Source organism: Rhipicephalus microplus, chromosome 10, assembly GCF_043290135.1.
Source record: "Rhipicephalus microplus isolate Deutch F79 chromosome 10, USDA_Rmic, whole genome shotgun sequence".
Lineage (NCBI taxonomy): Eukaryota > Metazoa > Arthropoda > Arachnida > Ixodida > Ixodidae > Rhipicephalus > Rhipicephalus microplus.
This window is the reverse complement of record NC_134709.1, coordinates 92,090,613-92,106,791: the sequence shown is the minus strand read 5'-3', so window position 1 is coordinate 92,106,791 and position 16,179 is coordinate 92,090,613. Positions and strand designations below refer to the sequence as shown.

The 16,179-nt window shown below is 44.5% G+C and overlaps 1 protein-coding gene across 1 annotated transcript in view; it reads left to right on the top strand.

Moving 5' to 3' along the window:
• The window catches only part of LOC119181111 (uncharacterized), a 42,233-nt gene that overhangs the window by 16,865 nt on the left and 9,189 nt on the right, over window positions 1–16,179 (top strand). The window contains exons 2-3 of the mRNA XM_037432292.2: window positions 7,139–7,302; window positions 12,511–12,596. Of these exons, the coding sequence (XP_037288189.2) occupies window positions 7,139–7,302; window positions 12,511–12,596 (250 nt within the window). The remainder of the gene's footprint in view (window positions 1–7,138; window positions 7,303–12,510; window positions 12,597–16,179) is intronic.

Genomic DNA, 16,179 nt, shown 5'->3' with positions numbered 1-16,179 from the left:
CGCAAGCTGAGTCAGCCGCACTTCCCTGGGACACGGTCGCGGATCAAGCTTTTGCCGCTGTTAGGACCAAGCTCGCCCAGGCCCATCTCCTCCACCACTCTTCACCAACTGCTCTCACTAGCCTCTTGGTGAACGCTTCTTCAGAAGCAGTTGTGGCCGCTCTTCATCAATGGATCACTGATGCATGGGCTCCAATTTCCTTCTTTTGCCGCAAGTTACGCGGCAGAGAGCGCCGATATAGTACTTTCGGAAGAGAGCTCCTCGCGGCTTACCCTGCGGTGAAGCATTTCAGCTGATTCCTTGAAAGGCGACCATTTGCTATTCTTGTCGACCACAAGCCTCTTGTTTCGGCTTTACGTTCCTGCAGTGCCACGCACACTCCTAGAGAGCTTCGACATCTTGCTTTCATTGCAGAATTCACCACAGACATATGTTTTGTAAAAGGCAGCTTTAACAATGCAGCGGACGCTCTCAGTCGTATTACCATCGATGCCACGATAGGCACCACCGACCTTTCATTGTCCTCGCTCGCTGAGGCACAGGCATTAGAAGATGAGCTTCAACGACTCCGATCCTCTACTTCCCTCCGACTGGAACAAGTCAACTTTCCCGACGACGATGTTACGCTCTGGTGCGATTTTCACACAACTGCACTCGTATCTATACTCCTTCACAGCTTCTTCGTGCTGTTTTGGACACCCTCCACTCCATCTGCCATCTAGGCGTAAGAGCTACTCAACATCTGGTCACTGAACGCTATGTCTGGCCGCGCATACGCGCTAACACTCGTGACTGGGTTCGCACTTGCAGAGCATGTCATCGTATCAAGGTGCAACGGCACACCAAGCCTCCATGGCGAAAATTCCCTCTCCCTGATGCACGTTTTGACACCATTCATTTGGACATTGTCGGGCCATTACCGCCATGTCGGGGAAATACGTATTTGCTTACGTGTATTGACAGGTACACTAGGTGGTCTGAAGCAGCTCCAATGCCTGACATCACGGCAGAAACAGTTGCTCGTACCTTTCTTGCTACCTAGATTAGCGTTTTGATGTACCATCAACGATGACTACTGATCGAGGCAGACAGTTTGAGTCAGCGTTTTTCACCTCTGTCACATCTCTACTGGGTGGTGCGCGTATTCGCACAACTGCGTATCAACCAGCGTCAAATGGCTTAGTGGAGAGACTCCGCCGTCATCTAAAAGCAGCACTCGCCTCGCAGCCTCACGCCGAAGATTGGATATCACCCCTCCCCATCGTGCTTCTCAGCCTGCGTTCAACACATCGGCCAGAGTTTGCCTGCTCTCTAGCCGAGATGGTTTATGGCTGCACACTTCGTTTGCCTGGTGACCTCGTCAGCCCCGTTACTACGCAGAGTGTTTCTGATCCATCTTCTTTCGTCCAGCGTCTGCGGATCTTCATGCAAAACTTGCTCCCATCACCAACTTCAGCTCACACTAAGAACGACGTTCTTCTGCCGCCAACCCTACAGACATCCTCACACATTTTTGTTCGTGTCGATGCGTCTCGCCGTGCTCTTGAGCATTGCTATGACGGTGCTTTCCCAGTCATCCAGCGTTCTGAACATCATTTTACAATCCTGCGTAATGGGCATGAAGACACAGTCAGCATTGAAAGGATCAAGCCGGAACCCATTCTGAAAGCTCCGTCTGATCATTTTTTTATAGTGCCCACAGCCACTTGTCTGCAGGGGGCCTATTTGTGGCATACTTTTCTTCTTCTTCTGGCACGACACACTTGGGACATAAGGACATAAGCTAGTAGTGGGTAGTGTGCTGAGGAGAGGGAAGAAGAGGGACTTGGAACAATGGCGGAGACGCATTAATAAACTGCGTTGTATTTTCGGAACTGCGTTTCAGAGTGCTATACTACAATAGAAGGCGCGAGAGCGACGCATAGGCGGCCTGGACCACAAAGAGCCTTCCAGGAAATTCATCACAGCAGAAATGCAAAAAAATATTCACTATATAAAACACTGCACGCCGACAGTGAACACTGTCAAAGGTGGGGGGGGGGGCCTCAGCTTCCCAACTTTTTTAAGTGAGGGGGCTCGCGCCCCCCTTGCCCCCCAGCTGATACGCCAATGCACATTTGTTACGTTTGTTACCTATCTATTTGTCTATCTACTACTGTCTGTCTGTCTAGCCACTTACGTCTGGGTGCTCTCGTGATCACTGCCTTAGCTTGCCGGGAACCAAAGTTATTGTGGTAGGGTAAGAAGGCAAAAAGCTACGCCTTGTTCAACACATAAATAATGTAGCAACGCCAACTTGTACGCTGTCGAGCACTTCCCGCAAGACAGAGGCACAAACGCGAGGGCGGGTATGTAGCACTCGCATACAGGTATGTGCCATAACTAATTGAAACCTAGGGTATAACCCACGATATTGTAGTCGTCAAAACAGAACAGCTTAACATCTGCCAAGAAACGACAAGAACAAACATGCTAAGAAACACTGCCATGGTCTCACAACGAATTGAACCCAAGAATTCTGTGTGGCAATCGAGCATTCTACCCCAGAGCCACGACAGCCCTCGAAAGTGTTTTTGAAATAGACGCTAATGTTTGTGAAACGCCAGTTTTGGTTGGAGCGCTGACTGTCTGATTTTATGCATCTTACTTATGTAATCTTTTGATGCAGCCGTCACGTGGAGTAATGGAAATTTCTGTTTGGTGCCGTGCACCAGAGTTGGGTTATGTAGTGTTCACGCTACCATTTTCGAGAGCACCAGGGCTTCAAATCAGCTTATCGATTCTGGTGTCATTAGTGGTGTTCCTGTTGATATTGTTGCTCAAGTGCAAACTGCTTAAGAAAACAGCGACAGGTGTTGGAGGAGAGGTGGACGTCGGCAATGGCAATGCCTAGGAGACCTGCTCCTAAATATTCTGTCTTGTGGCCGGTGTTGAAATGTTCGTTGGCACTTTTATGATCGGTGGATACGAGAGGCACAAAAGCTGTCAAGCGACTTCGCGTTCATATTCTTTTATCTGCACCGCCGAATGTCACCATTGGTTTATTGTCACCATCGATGGTCAGGATGACAAGAGAGTTGTCTGCTGTCGTCGACCTCTGAAATGAGGCACATTGCTTGCGAAGTTGTTCGTAGCTCTGCCACAAGGTTACAAGTTCAGACACGAGACATGGGCCCTTCGCCAGAATCAATTAAAGGAACGGCATCGTCGTCTATGTGTTTCAGCATATTCGTGATGTTATCTTTTTCGACGATCTCAGAGCTCATGGACCTGCATATATTAATGATGACATCTTCGATATCGCTCATAAAATTTTCGCCCTAACTTTGCATACGTCCGCGTAAGTGCTGTTCGGCACAGAGCTTGCGCACCACGGGCGATCAAACACAGTTGCAAGGGTGGGCTTCAAAGCAACCGAAGTTGGTGGTTTGTAAACCACAGGCTGGCAACGTCTTTGAGGTGAAACCTGACATACTCCAACCTGGAGGGGTTGTCTCACTTGTTGACGGCACTCACTTTTTCTAACAGCAGCAGCCAATCCTGGTCTTCAGATCCGCTGAGAGAGAGAGAACATCTATTGCGTAAAGCTTTTGAGGAAAGTTGGGAGGGTCCCTTATACCTGAAACCCTCTGGCCTGACCAGCCCGCAAGAGGGATCGCGTTGCCGCAGGGTGGTATCGATGACCACTGTAGATTGGGCCGTGCTTTACTGGGAGGCGCCTTGCTCGGTGATCTGTTCAGGCAATGTTTGCGCAGGAGCTAGCTTCCGGCCTCAAACATCCAGATTTAACTACCCAGCACACTTTTACCACTTTGAGAGGGGGTTGGTTAACGACGTCTAGTAGCGGGCAGAGAGCCTGTAGAGACAGAAATCCCAGAAGAGGCTCGGCGTCCACAACACGCGCAGAGCACTCACGCCTCGCACCAAGAGATGGTCTCACTGCTGATTGACTTTCTCCTTCACCACTACACATGACTTGGTGCCTACATTATCAATGTGAATGCTACATCTTCAGCGGGAGGCCATGGTAACAAGATATTTATGCGCGGACACTTGTGTTAAGAAGCTGTCGTTAATGGAGTACGTATCCTTCTTCTCGTAACCGACATTACATAACTATATTCTCGTAAGCGACGTGACGATTGTTTTTTGTGCTTACAGCATTTACCAACTGTCGGTCCATGATTTATATCTTCGCGATTTTCAATAAAGAAGGGCTTGGTCATGAGGAGATTGTTTCAATATATTGAACACAGTGATCGGTGCACTACAGAAGGCACACTCTAATATTGTTAGGCATATCAATTAAGGAAACTAAATATAGCAGCGTAACCAACACACTACCTTGGGCCACTCTAGATATAAAAAATATCTTAGCACTAGTTTCTTAGTATGCCATACTCTTCCTTATGAGAGTAGTAGAATGAAAACCATCTATTATTCAGCACAGTTTTGAAGGTTTGGCCAGATTTTGGTGTACGTTAAAGAACCTCAGGTGGTATAAATTTCCAAAGCCCTTCACCACCACATATCTCACAATCTTATGGTGGTTTTGAGACGTTAAGCCTGACATGTCAATCAAATCAAATTTTTATCAATCTTTAAGAGCAGTCTTGGGTGAGAAACTTTAGGAAAAGCTTTGGCAAAGAAAGGAGTATTATGTCTACTTTTTTGCATTGATTTAAGGTACTCTAAATATATTCAGTCAACTCAATCGCCTTAGTTACCGTCAAGTTCTCTTTCCGAAAACCATGATCGCTGAAATTTATGAAATATAAATAGTTTAGACATACCAATAACTGCTCCACCCTATGCGTTCAAGCAATTTAGAAAATATAACAATTGAGGGATTAGGTATGTATTTAGTAAGATCTAACTTACTACCACCTTCCCAAACAGTGCAACATTTCCGAGAAAAAAAGGATAAAAGTGCTAGTTTTCTAGTACAGCATACTCTTCCCTATGAAAGTAGTGGAAGGAAAAAAATATATTATTCAACAAATTTTGAGATTTATCAATCTTTAGGAGCAGTCTTGGGTGAGAAACTTTATCAAAAGTTTCTGCAAATAAAGTAATAATATCTACACTTTTTTGCGTTGATTTAAGGCACAATAATGATCTTCAGTTGATTAAACCAGCTTAATTACCATCAAGTTCTGCTTCCGCAAACTTTGATCACTGAAGTTTATAAAATTGAAATAATCTAGACACACCGATAACTGCTTTACCTAATGCGTTCAAGGAATTCGCAACACATAACAACTAAGGAATGAAGTATGTAGTTACCAAGATCCAACTTACTACCTCCCTCACAAACAGTACATTATTCGCAAAAAAATGATCATAGCACTAGTTTTCTTTACAGCATACTCATTGCTATGAGAGTGGTAGAATAAAAACAATATATTATTCAACAAATTCTTGAAAGCTTTATCGATCTTCAGGAGAAGTCTTGGAAGAGAAACTATATCAAAAGCTTTGGCAAAATACACGAACAATGTCGGCTTCTTTGCGTTAATAAAGGCACTAGAAAGATCGTCAGTCAACTCAACCACCTTCGTTAGAGTCATGTTCTGCTTCCGAAAACCATGATGACTGCAGTTTATGAAATTGAAATAATGTAAACATACCAATAACTGCTTTAGCCAATGTCTTCAAGCAATTTAGAATATATACGAAGTAAGGAACTCAATGTGTAGTGACTAAGATCCAACTTACGATTACTTTCACTAACAGCCGAACATTCGCGCATTACTAAGCTATTCAAAAGCAAGAAGAAGAAAGAAGAAAGCAAGAAAAAAATCACGGTAATTTATTTAGTACACCATTGCGCATATCTATATGAAAATTGCTAGGAGTGTTATTGAGACCAGCACTCTTTATGCTAGCGATTTCTAGTAAGAGATTCAATAGCCTCTATTCGCTAGCCCAACCACATTTAGGTGCCCCGCCGTGGCGGTCTAGTGGCTAAGGTACTCGGCTGTTGACGCGCAGGTCTCGGGATTGAATCCCGGCTACGGCGGCTGCATTTTCGTGAGACGGCAATGTTGTAGGCTCATGTGCTCAGTTTTGGGTGCACGTTCAAGAACCCCAGGTGGTCAAAATTTCCGTCTCTCATAATCATATGGTAGTTGTGAGACGTTCAAACTCACACATCTATCAATCTAACACCATTTAGGCGATTGATTTATTCAAATTATGTCAACCTTAGATTCGGGACTTCATCTTTAGTATAAAGCATAGTAAAAAATATGTTTAGCGACTAGCCCCATATCCTAGGCAATGCCATCGACATCTCGCTGCTACATCTCTAATGACTATAGTATGATAATTCGGGCACCATAATTATTTTTTTACCTCAGCAGGTGAGTCGCCATATCAGAACCCGTATAAAAACCACCAGAAATGAAAAATTGCACTCTTCTATCTTGAAATCCAAGATTAGGAAAGTGCTCCCTTCTACCCATTAAAATGACTACAACGGAGCTTACGAAAAACTATTAATTTTGTCTGAGAGCTTTAAACTGTGCTTTGGAAAACCTCGCCTTAAAAAACTACTCTACCAACCACAGTGCAATCACCCTAGAAGTTTTTCGGCTGTAAAGGTTTAATTAGGTCCCCTTCTGAAAGGGCTAAAGACTCTCTTCGTCCTGCAAAAGCTCACGCCACCGCCTTAATGTGCAATATTTTGTGTCTTGCAACACTAACAGGGAAAGTTGGGCTAGTTCGTGGTACATACTTGGAAAGTAAAAACAGCGATAAAATGTAGACAAGGACAGAGGAAGAGATGACACCGCGCTGACTCGCCACTAAACATTATTGGAAGATACACGCACATATATCAAGCATTCGAGCCGGTCACGTGGAAAACCAAAGGCGTCTGATGTTCAATATGATCAGGCTTTTTTCGTACCTTGATTGCTTTGATGCGCAGACACCTTTGGTTTTCCACGTGACCGGGTCGAATGCTTAATATATGTGCGTGTATCTTCGAATAAAGTTTAGTTACGAGTCAGCGTGGTCCTCTTCCTCTGTCCTTGTCCCCATTTTCGCACTGTTTTTACTTCATAAGTCTCGCAACACTAGTTACTGTCGTATGTGCGTTCATGGCTTTTTTTTTCTTTTACTGCGCATACAGATGGTGAGCACTCGAGAAAAAATCTGGATGACGATGCGAACTTATGATAATCCACGGCGGGATTGCATCTACTGGTTGAACAATGGGCTGAACAGCACCGACTACGACTTCTTTTACTGGGAGCGAAGGCTACCGAGACCAAGTAGTTGGAACAGTGGAGTAGCGTAAGTTGCTTGCAGCGTTAATGAAATGAAAGTGATGCATGAACACATACTTGCATTCCGGTCGAACTTTACAAATGCCGGTGACACTGCCACATTATGCCATGCTTCATTTCTGTCAGAACAAGAAACGTACCACCAGAAACCTGGGGTCAGATTTGGTTTTCAAAATGATTCACTTAGCGAGGCCATGACGCCGAATTTTCGTTCATATGCTCTCCTATGTGGTTTGAACTTTGCGTGTTTAAAAATAAGCCTGCGTAATAACAGCGTGACAGAATTGACACTTTGACTAGTTGTTCAGATATATGGTATAACTGTTGTTTTAGCGCAAGAAGAGGCACAAAAAACACATGACAAGCACTTGGCCTGCGTTCCTTTGCGTCTCTTCGTGTGCTGAAACCTCAATTATACCTTAAATATTATCACATTTGGTCGAGTGTTGACTTCTAAACCAATATTTTTCTTAAGTTACCAGCAACACGAGTGTCTGACCGCACTGGTGCTCTCAGGAACCGTGATGGAAGAAGCCACTTGGCTTTGCGAGTGTCTTTCTTGCCCACCGACTTTGTTTCGTTGTCCACTGCTGTACCACAGAGACATTTCGGCTATCTTCAGCTTGGCATTAAAAACTGGACGATTTTGAGGGGTCTGAAAGTGAAGGGGCAAACTGCAAGGGGACACTCGAAGGATACATTGACGTCACAAGCGCTATGGCGAAACGGCGGTCGCCGGTGGTGAGCGGAGCTTACCGGCGGTGACTCTAGTGAACTGATTGGAGTGAAATATCCATTTGAACGTCTAGGTTTATGCAATACATCAGAATAAACCTTGCACTCCCATGTTTCGCTGAAAGCTACAATTCCTTCGGTGTCTGTGTCATCGCCCCTTTAACAATGGCTATATCCGAACAAAGCGTTATACCCCTACGTCGCACATATTTTTTTTAAAAAGTTCCTTAACTCTTTTAAACACATGTATTTACTTATTTCCAGCTTATTTTAATCCCTTCATGGCGTTCCTTTTCAAGCCAGCACCTTGTACAGCTTGGAACATTTGCCCTTTCTAACCAGAGAAGCTTTCTCAGCGTTTTGACCTAAAGGGGTTTTGAAACACTGTTTTTTGTAATTATGGAAATAAATCACTGGAAAAGCGTATTACCTGACAAATTGAACGCCGCAAAATTTTTAAAAATGATTTGTGACACGCTGCAATCACATTCTCTCTTCTCGTCCCGACGAAAGCGCTAGAAGCTGAGCAGGGAAGGGTGGAAGGGGAAAGCAAAAAAATGTTATTCGCAACTGGTGACCATGAGCATTTTTTTCTTTTAAAGACGATAGTCCTTCTTGGGGACCTTCGACGGAAAAATTTTGGTCAGACTGCCCATTTGTCTGTTTGTACATTTTTAACGATACCCTAAAGTCTAAACAGCGCCTAACGATAACCCAAACCGCCGACACCATCCGCTGAGCCCACCAATATTGCTCAAGGTTCAGTGATGTGCGTCTATTACTAGAAAAGGCATACATAAGCAATTCTAAACACCATAGCGCTCATTATGCTGCGCTGACGATGCAACGCTTGCAAGAAAAGGCAAGTTTTACATTGGTTTGGTAAGACGACACGGTGGTGGCACCAACACGTCGCCTTTTGTTCTACACCTTATCGCCTCCGAGATGGGCGCGCACGCCACGGGCGCTTTTTTTTCATGATAAGTGCCAGATAGCGCTCATGTCTCACTTGTGACGTGACCTGATGCGCTCGTTCGCCTCCGCTGCACGCTCGAGACATTCTGGCGCAGCGCCTCCGGAATACTGTTCAATCATTTTCTTGCACTGAACATCAAATAAACGTTTTGTTCATTTTTCCTAGATGCAAGACTATCGTCTTTCGACGACATTTGCAGTATAACATGCAGATACGGGGCCAATTTCTTTCTTTGAATACGCGGGTTTGCCAGTGCGGATTGCGCGCGCACGCGTGGAAAAGGGACGGCCTCTCGCGGCGACCTCTGTAACAACCGAGGGCGCCATGTTCAAATCAGCACATGGTTGATAAATGGGCTTACTGGGCTTATTTTTCGTGATTTGTCGAGAGAAGAGAAAGCTATTTTTAGCTGACTCTGATAGTTTATTGTGAATTTCAGGCCGCGTGCTGCGCTATATTATTTGGCTCGCGTTTTTCAGGGAGCCTCTACTATCGGTCAGCAGCGTTTTCGGACCATGCTCAAATAGTGTTGCAGGGCCCCTTCAACAAGACACTTCTGCTGCCAATCTGATACTTCGTAGATGCTGAAGTATAGTTTGCCGCAATCATGAGACTCCGTATATCTTTCGGCTAACTTGAATTTTATTGAGTAGTTTGGAGTAGAAATTTAGAAGTTTTGTTTTACGCGATGATTCACATATTACCTAATAAACAGCATACGGTGATGTGTAGCAAACGTCAATTATTCTTTTAAAATATATAGCGGCTAACCAGTACGTAGTGAGTGATCTCACAGTACCTACATAAATAGCTTTGAAGGTGCTGGTAGAGTAGAAAGGGGCTTGGTCGAAGTTCTGAATCCGCCCTTTCATGATGCTGCAGCGCACGCGCCCTTACCTGGCAGTATTGTCACAAAATGTGTTCGCGTTTCGGAGTCGGAGGCCTTTGTTCAGCATTGCAAATTCTCGCGGCCCCAACCAAAACCCTACCAGAGCGTCAGAGGGAAGCACAGAAAAATTCAAAGGCAGATTCTTTGGAAGCAACCGTGGTTGCTTGGGCGAGTTTGTACGACATGGTTCACATAAAAAACAGCGCCAATAACGAGGGACAAGAGAAAGAAGGAGGCTGACAGCGGCACTAACGATGACACATGGCTGAACGGTGAAACAATTAAAAGAGCCCAATGTACTAGAAATGAAATTAGCTAACGTGGTTGCTTGGGCGAGTTGGTACGACATGATTCACATAAAAAACAGTGCCGCTGTCTGTCTCCTTTTTTCTCTTGTCCCTCATTATTGGCGCTGTTTTTTATGTGAATCTTTGGAAGCGTTTACGTGCTATCGCTTGTGATTCATTCATATGAGAACATTTACTTTTGTGATCTTATATTATAGAAATATGGTCTGATCATACGAGTATGCGATCGCGTTTCGGCTGTGATCTGCTATGATACGCACTTACAACGGTACTAAGATGGAGTAGTTAGCAGAAAATAAAAATTGTACGTGAACAATGTTACTTATTTTATTCAATAACTTTTTAATATAATTTCTTGATACGGCAACGCACACGCACAAAATGTAGTCCGTTAGACTTAACACACTTACGAAGCAAGTAGCGTGGTTAGTAATAATTTCGTAAAGAACGAACCTTTCGAGCCGGAGCTATTCACTTGCTACAAAGGTACAAAGGTCCGCTGACCTTTGTTTTACTAACTTAACTAACCAAGAGGTTTATTGCGACAACTGATTGGTTCGCAATGAGTTCACGAATATGTCGACCTATTTTTAAGAGCACACTTGTGACCTAGCATATCAATCTGCAACTGGAGCCTGAGTGGCCCATTAGATGGGAAGCAGCTTTTTGACTAACCTTGCTAACGCTGTCCATCCGTCCGCACCGCGCACGTCTCGCCGCAGGTGTTCGAGCGATGCCAAGTAGCTCATGCTTTCCCTCGCAGCGCGCACGCGTTGTCGCCACTCTCTCCCTAGCCTGTTGCAGATCGCCGCGTGTATTATGTCATGCTTCATTCTCTATACCGCTCGCAACGTTTCAGTGGACAGTTTTTCTACGATAAAATTTGGAGGAAACCCAACACGCCTTCCCTTTCTTTGCGTTTCAAACATCCACTCCTGTAGAGGCTACATCTAGTATCGTTGATCTGAATATAAATGTTCTACGGTGTTTTCCGCGTTACCATTTGGTGACTACAAGCTCTGTCAGTTGATCTTTCCGTTGGACTCATGAAAACGGGTACCATAAGTATCGGTTATGGGTTCCTGTAACAATAGGCAAAAACAATGTGTCAATAATTGATGTGTGGGACTGCTCCTAAAAACAGAGGTGTTCATACTGGTACGACAGATAATAACTAAAATTATTTATCTGTATGGTTTTCTCGCCTCAACGTGATATTTCGGTTCTATAAGTTATGTGTACCAACGCAAGGAGCACATCAATCATTTCCCTTTTTGCAATGTCATTTCTAGCTATGCGGCACAAGTATGTTCACTGAACTTACGTGATGGACTAGGGAAATATTGTGCCGATAAATATTATTCCTAGTTTTTCATGGATTATACGATGACTGAGGTTTCCCGCACATCCATTAACTCCGATGTAATTACATGGTTGTTGATTTCACTGGAACCACGGTTGTGCAATTATCTGCCCAAATGCATAGTGAAAGACGATAGGGCAGTTGCGTTGGCGCCATCACTTGACGCGCACATTTTCACATAACCCACTTCAATCCTAGCGAATTCTATTAGTGAACTGTGTTTTTTAGGTTACCGTTGTTTCGGTGTAAGAAAAACACAAGGTCTTCTCTACACAATAGTTGCGAGCCCTCACTCACTCATGTTCGTTCCCTCTCTCTTTGTTCTTTGTTCCGTTATTTTGATGGCATGATGTTGAAGCATTAGTTTTATATATATTCGATAAGCATTCCTTCACTAACTACTCTTGTGAACCAGTTAGTTATGCTGAAGTTAATCCTATGCGCAGCTTCAACAAACCTAAAATTACCGAGCCTGATTCTAACGCAGAACTATTGGCATAATTGAGGTTTACCTTGGCTTCTACCGTGAGTTCCAGAACAAATACGATACCGTCAGTGTATGCGGAAAGGTTATCAGGGGCCCTCCAATGCACACCAGTTTCCCGCTCACACGATAGCTTGAATTTTGCTCTCCATCTCTGTACGCCGCTCCATCCTAAATACGCCGATACTCCTTCTGGACTAGGCTAAACTAGCTATACTAGGCTTCTCTCGCACCAACTTAAGTTTACCCATGCTCTCCTCCTTGTCAGGCTTCACTCTTTTAGCTTAGCTAAGACCTCTGGCTAACAAATTATCAGAAATTCGTATGTGCCTTAAACAGCTCCGCGACTAATATTTTGTGACCTAAACAGCAATTTGTTGTTTTAGCACACTGGAACTGTTTTGCTTGTATAATGATGTTGTGCTGAACCATAAGCAAACTCTGTGTAATATATTTTCAGAGGGAAGATACACAAACATGCGAAGATAGGATACTTAGATGAGATTCCTTATCCAGCGATGGTAATCAGAGCCCACTATGAAAAAGGTAAGAAAGAAAAAAAGCACTTCATCGGATGCATGGGTGCAATTGCGTTAGAGAAGAATGAAAATGGTTCGACAGCTTGCGTACACTTCTCTATATATCGTTGTGAGCTTGCTTTGAGTATAGTGCTAGGTGTTCGTCTAGTTCATGCATATATGGATTTAATCCTCAATAATGCACTGAAAGCATGTCCACACAGAACTACGAAGAAGCTCATAGACAGGACGGACACTGTCTTGGTCTAGCAACTGTTTATTTCGTGAGACATACAGGCTAAAGAAATGGCCGTCTTGTCTCAGAAATACTGAGAGCCGAGGTATACAGTGGCCATCTTGTATGGTGGTCGTACGTGCGTTGACCGGTCAACGATGTGAGTTCTTGTACTATTAGGTAACGTTGGGCGAGTTGGTTTTAGGACATTTTTTAAAAACTTTTGCCGTGCGCACAGTAGCCAGGAAATCGAAAGCCAAGGATACATCTCAACGCGAACTTACAACTCAGTTTTTTGAAAGAAGTACACAAAATATACATCCCGAAGTAGCTCTAGAGCGCATGTGCGCAAAATAAACTAGCATGAAAAGCGACCTTTTCTCATCTACTGTGTGTGCGCCGAAATGTTTCTATGAATGTTATTTCTTCTCGGATAATATCTCACCAGGCCATGCCTAAAGAAAGTACGAGATATAGGGAAATGCTGAAAAGCTTATTGGCTACACTTCTTCCCGTAAAGTCTCCCTGATCAAGTCACATAGGTTCCGGTCCACCGCAAGACGGTGTTAGCCAGAGCTCAGTTGTAGTCAAACAGGCCAATCGAAGGCTGACACATGGTGAGGAAGTCAGCACTATTAGAGGGATTTTGAACTGTGAGGGTACTGGTGGCAACTGTGCCGAAGCCCTTTAGAATGTGGTGTTGTTTGTCTGGCTTGCACATCAATGAATTCACACGCCGGCAGAGCGCGAAAACCTCTTCGATGTACGATGCGGATGCCTCGCCAGGATGTTGTGTGCTAGCATCGGGAATCTTCTTCGGCAAAGCGAATTGAATATTATAAACGCGTAATTCACAATCTTCATAGACTGTCGTGCCATCTATCGTGATTCGGGAGCGTTCTTTCAAGCATGACAAGTATGCAGACCCTCCCTATGCTCCCTTATTCGGTGGTGCTAGCCGCATTGTTAACGCGCTAAAAAGAAGCGAACATAAACCACTTTGTATGTTTCGTGCATCAGTGACCATACCGGACCATCCTTGACACAATAAACATCATTCGTTATTCCAAGAGATGAACTTTTCGTGAAAATACGTGGTAACTTGCGCTTTTGATCATAGCCTGCAGAGTACACAAATCAGCTACGCGAGATTTTCCGCCGTCACCTTGGATAGTTAAATGTCGTCGTCTGATCATTCCAGTTTAAACTGGCCTTGTTTTACGTGCGTATAGCATTCTTCAGGGCTCTTGCAGTGCATAAATTGCAAAGCGTTCCTTGTACGCCGAAAGTAGCGCAGGCTCACGATTTCCGTTTCTGAACTTCGACCTACCCTGCGTCGCTTGTTCTCTGCGTTTGTTGACAGATGGTAGCGCACTGCATGTGATTTATTTCTTGTCGGGTATCGAAGCGAAATGATCTCCGCACCCTCACATAAACGTGGTGTGCGACGCCGTGTGGGTGTTGTGCGTGGTGAATTTCGCATTGGTGCTGCTGCTATCCGTCGTTTGCCAGAGAGAATCCCCCAGAAGACTTTCAGCAGTGATGTTTAAAGAAACGGTTTTGTCATCGAAGATTCCGCACTGGACATACATGGTTGTCAACGCACTGAGAGTGATAGCGACGATAAAGGATCAACTGCCAGCTCACAAGCAAGGAAGTGCACTTCACGTCCCGTCGTGCGTTCATGTTCTTTTCACGCTCTTAAGTCATTTTTATTGTATTTATTGTGTAATATTCTTCAGCAATCTCTAAATAAATGCATACTCTTTACTATACATTGAATGTGTCTGTATTACAGTGGTTATTACAAAGCGCTGCATGCCGTGAACACGCTCGAGCTCAACGAGCAAAAACGAATGTTTAGGGCAATTAAGTATACAGTTAGGACTACAGTCCATGCTCACTTCTACTGATTTTCTCCGGTGCTATCTGAACGACGTTGATGTTCGACAAGTTTTCGCAACTTGGAATTTGCGAAAAGCGTACGCGTGTCCATATCATTGTTTCCATCGCGCTGATGGAACCTGCAACATCTGATTGCAGGGAATTGCGCACGGTTTAAGTCCGATCATGGCTGTGACACAATCGCTGCCTAATAAGAAGTTAAATGCTTGTGTTCAGTTGAAGAAGAAGCTGCATGATGCTTAGAGCGCAAGTATTGACGACGGCGTATTATGCTTGCAAACCATCGCTACGTTAAACATACGGTCATGTGCAGATGCAACAGCGTGCTATTCGCTGTGGCCTACTACTGCGGCAAATCTGCCAGACAGCCTCGGAATTAATGATCTCGGAGTGCCATTCCATTGATGTGTGAATTCTATTTCGTGAAGTTTTCTGTACCACGTACATGATTACGCTACGCATCGTTGATACAAGTCGTTCAGCTGGCACCACCACCCTCTGCACTGCAGCAAAAAATGAGATAGCGAACATTCGGCAGTTCATATCGGTTGGGAAAGTTCTTTGGTTTGATATACGTTAATTTGACGATAAAGAGTTCGTCAGGTGAAAGCAGCACGAGAGTACGTTTGTGTGTCCCATCTTTTGTTATGCGAGTTCACAAGTTGATCAATCTTCATTCTTCCGCAGCCTTCTTGGATTTCGCGGCACGCTACCTATAGGCCACTACCATTGCGAATACTTGGCAAAGCTTCTGCTTGAAGCTAGGCCAGTCGGTGCGCTCAATATCATGGCTAAGGACCAATGTCCCGCCTTCTCCAGAGAGATAGTGGTGTGGTGAGAGAGCTTGTGAAGATCATTCTTTAAATTAGAAGCTCTTACTCACAGGTAATTGTCATGCTAGTCTTCCATAATTTGCGCAGAGACTAGGGAAAAGTGGGGGGTCTGCTCTTGAATAATGACATGAAGAAGCGCGACTGGCGGCGAGCAGATGGGATTGGAATAGGCTTTGGCACACTTGTCCTTCGTTTTATCGGAGAACAGTGGGAGCAAGCGGTGGCCGGAATGGCATTCCAGCGAGCAGGCTGCTCGATGAGAGGACCGGCAAACGTAAATTCACCTTCAACACACATTACGCCTTTGCTTTACCAACATATATTTGGATGGTAACTGGCTATCGAACGAGAGCCACGCACCCCGTAATGAACTACCCGTACGGGCACATACGAATACGAAGAATATCAGTCAATCAGGCGACGATTATTCACTTCTGCGAATAATTTATGGACCCTCAAGCTTCGCTTTCAAAAGTCGGACGGGACAGCGTCATCTTTTCTTTGATTGATTGATATTTGGGTTTTAACGTCCAGAAACCACCATATGATTATAATAGACGCCGTAGTGGAGGGCTCCGGAAATGTAGACCACCTGGGGTTCTTTAACGTGCACTCAAATCTAAGCACACGGTCCTACA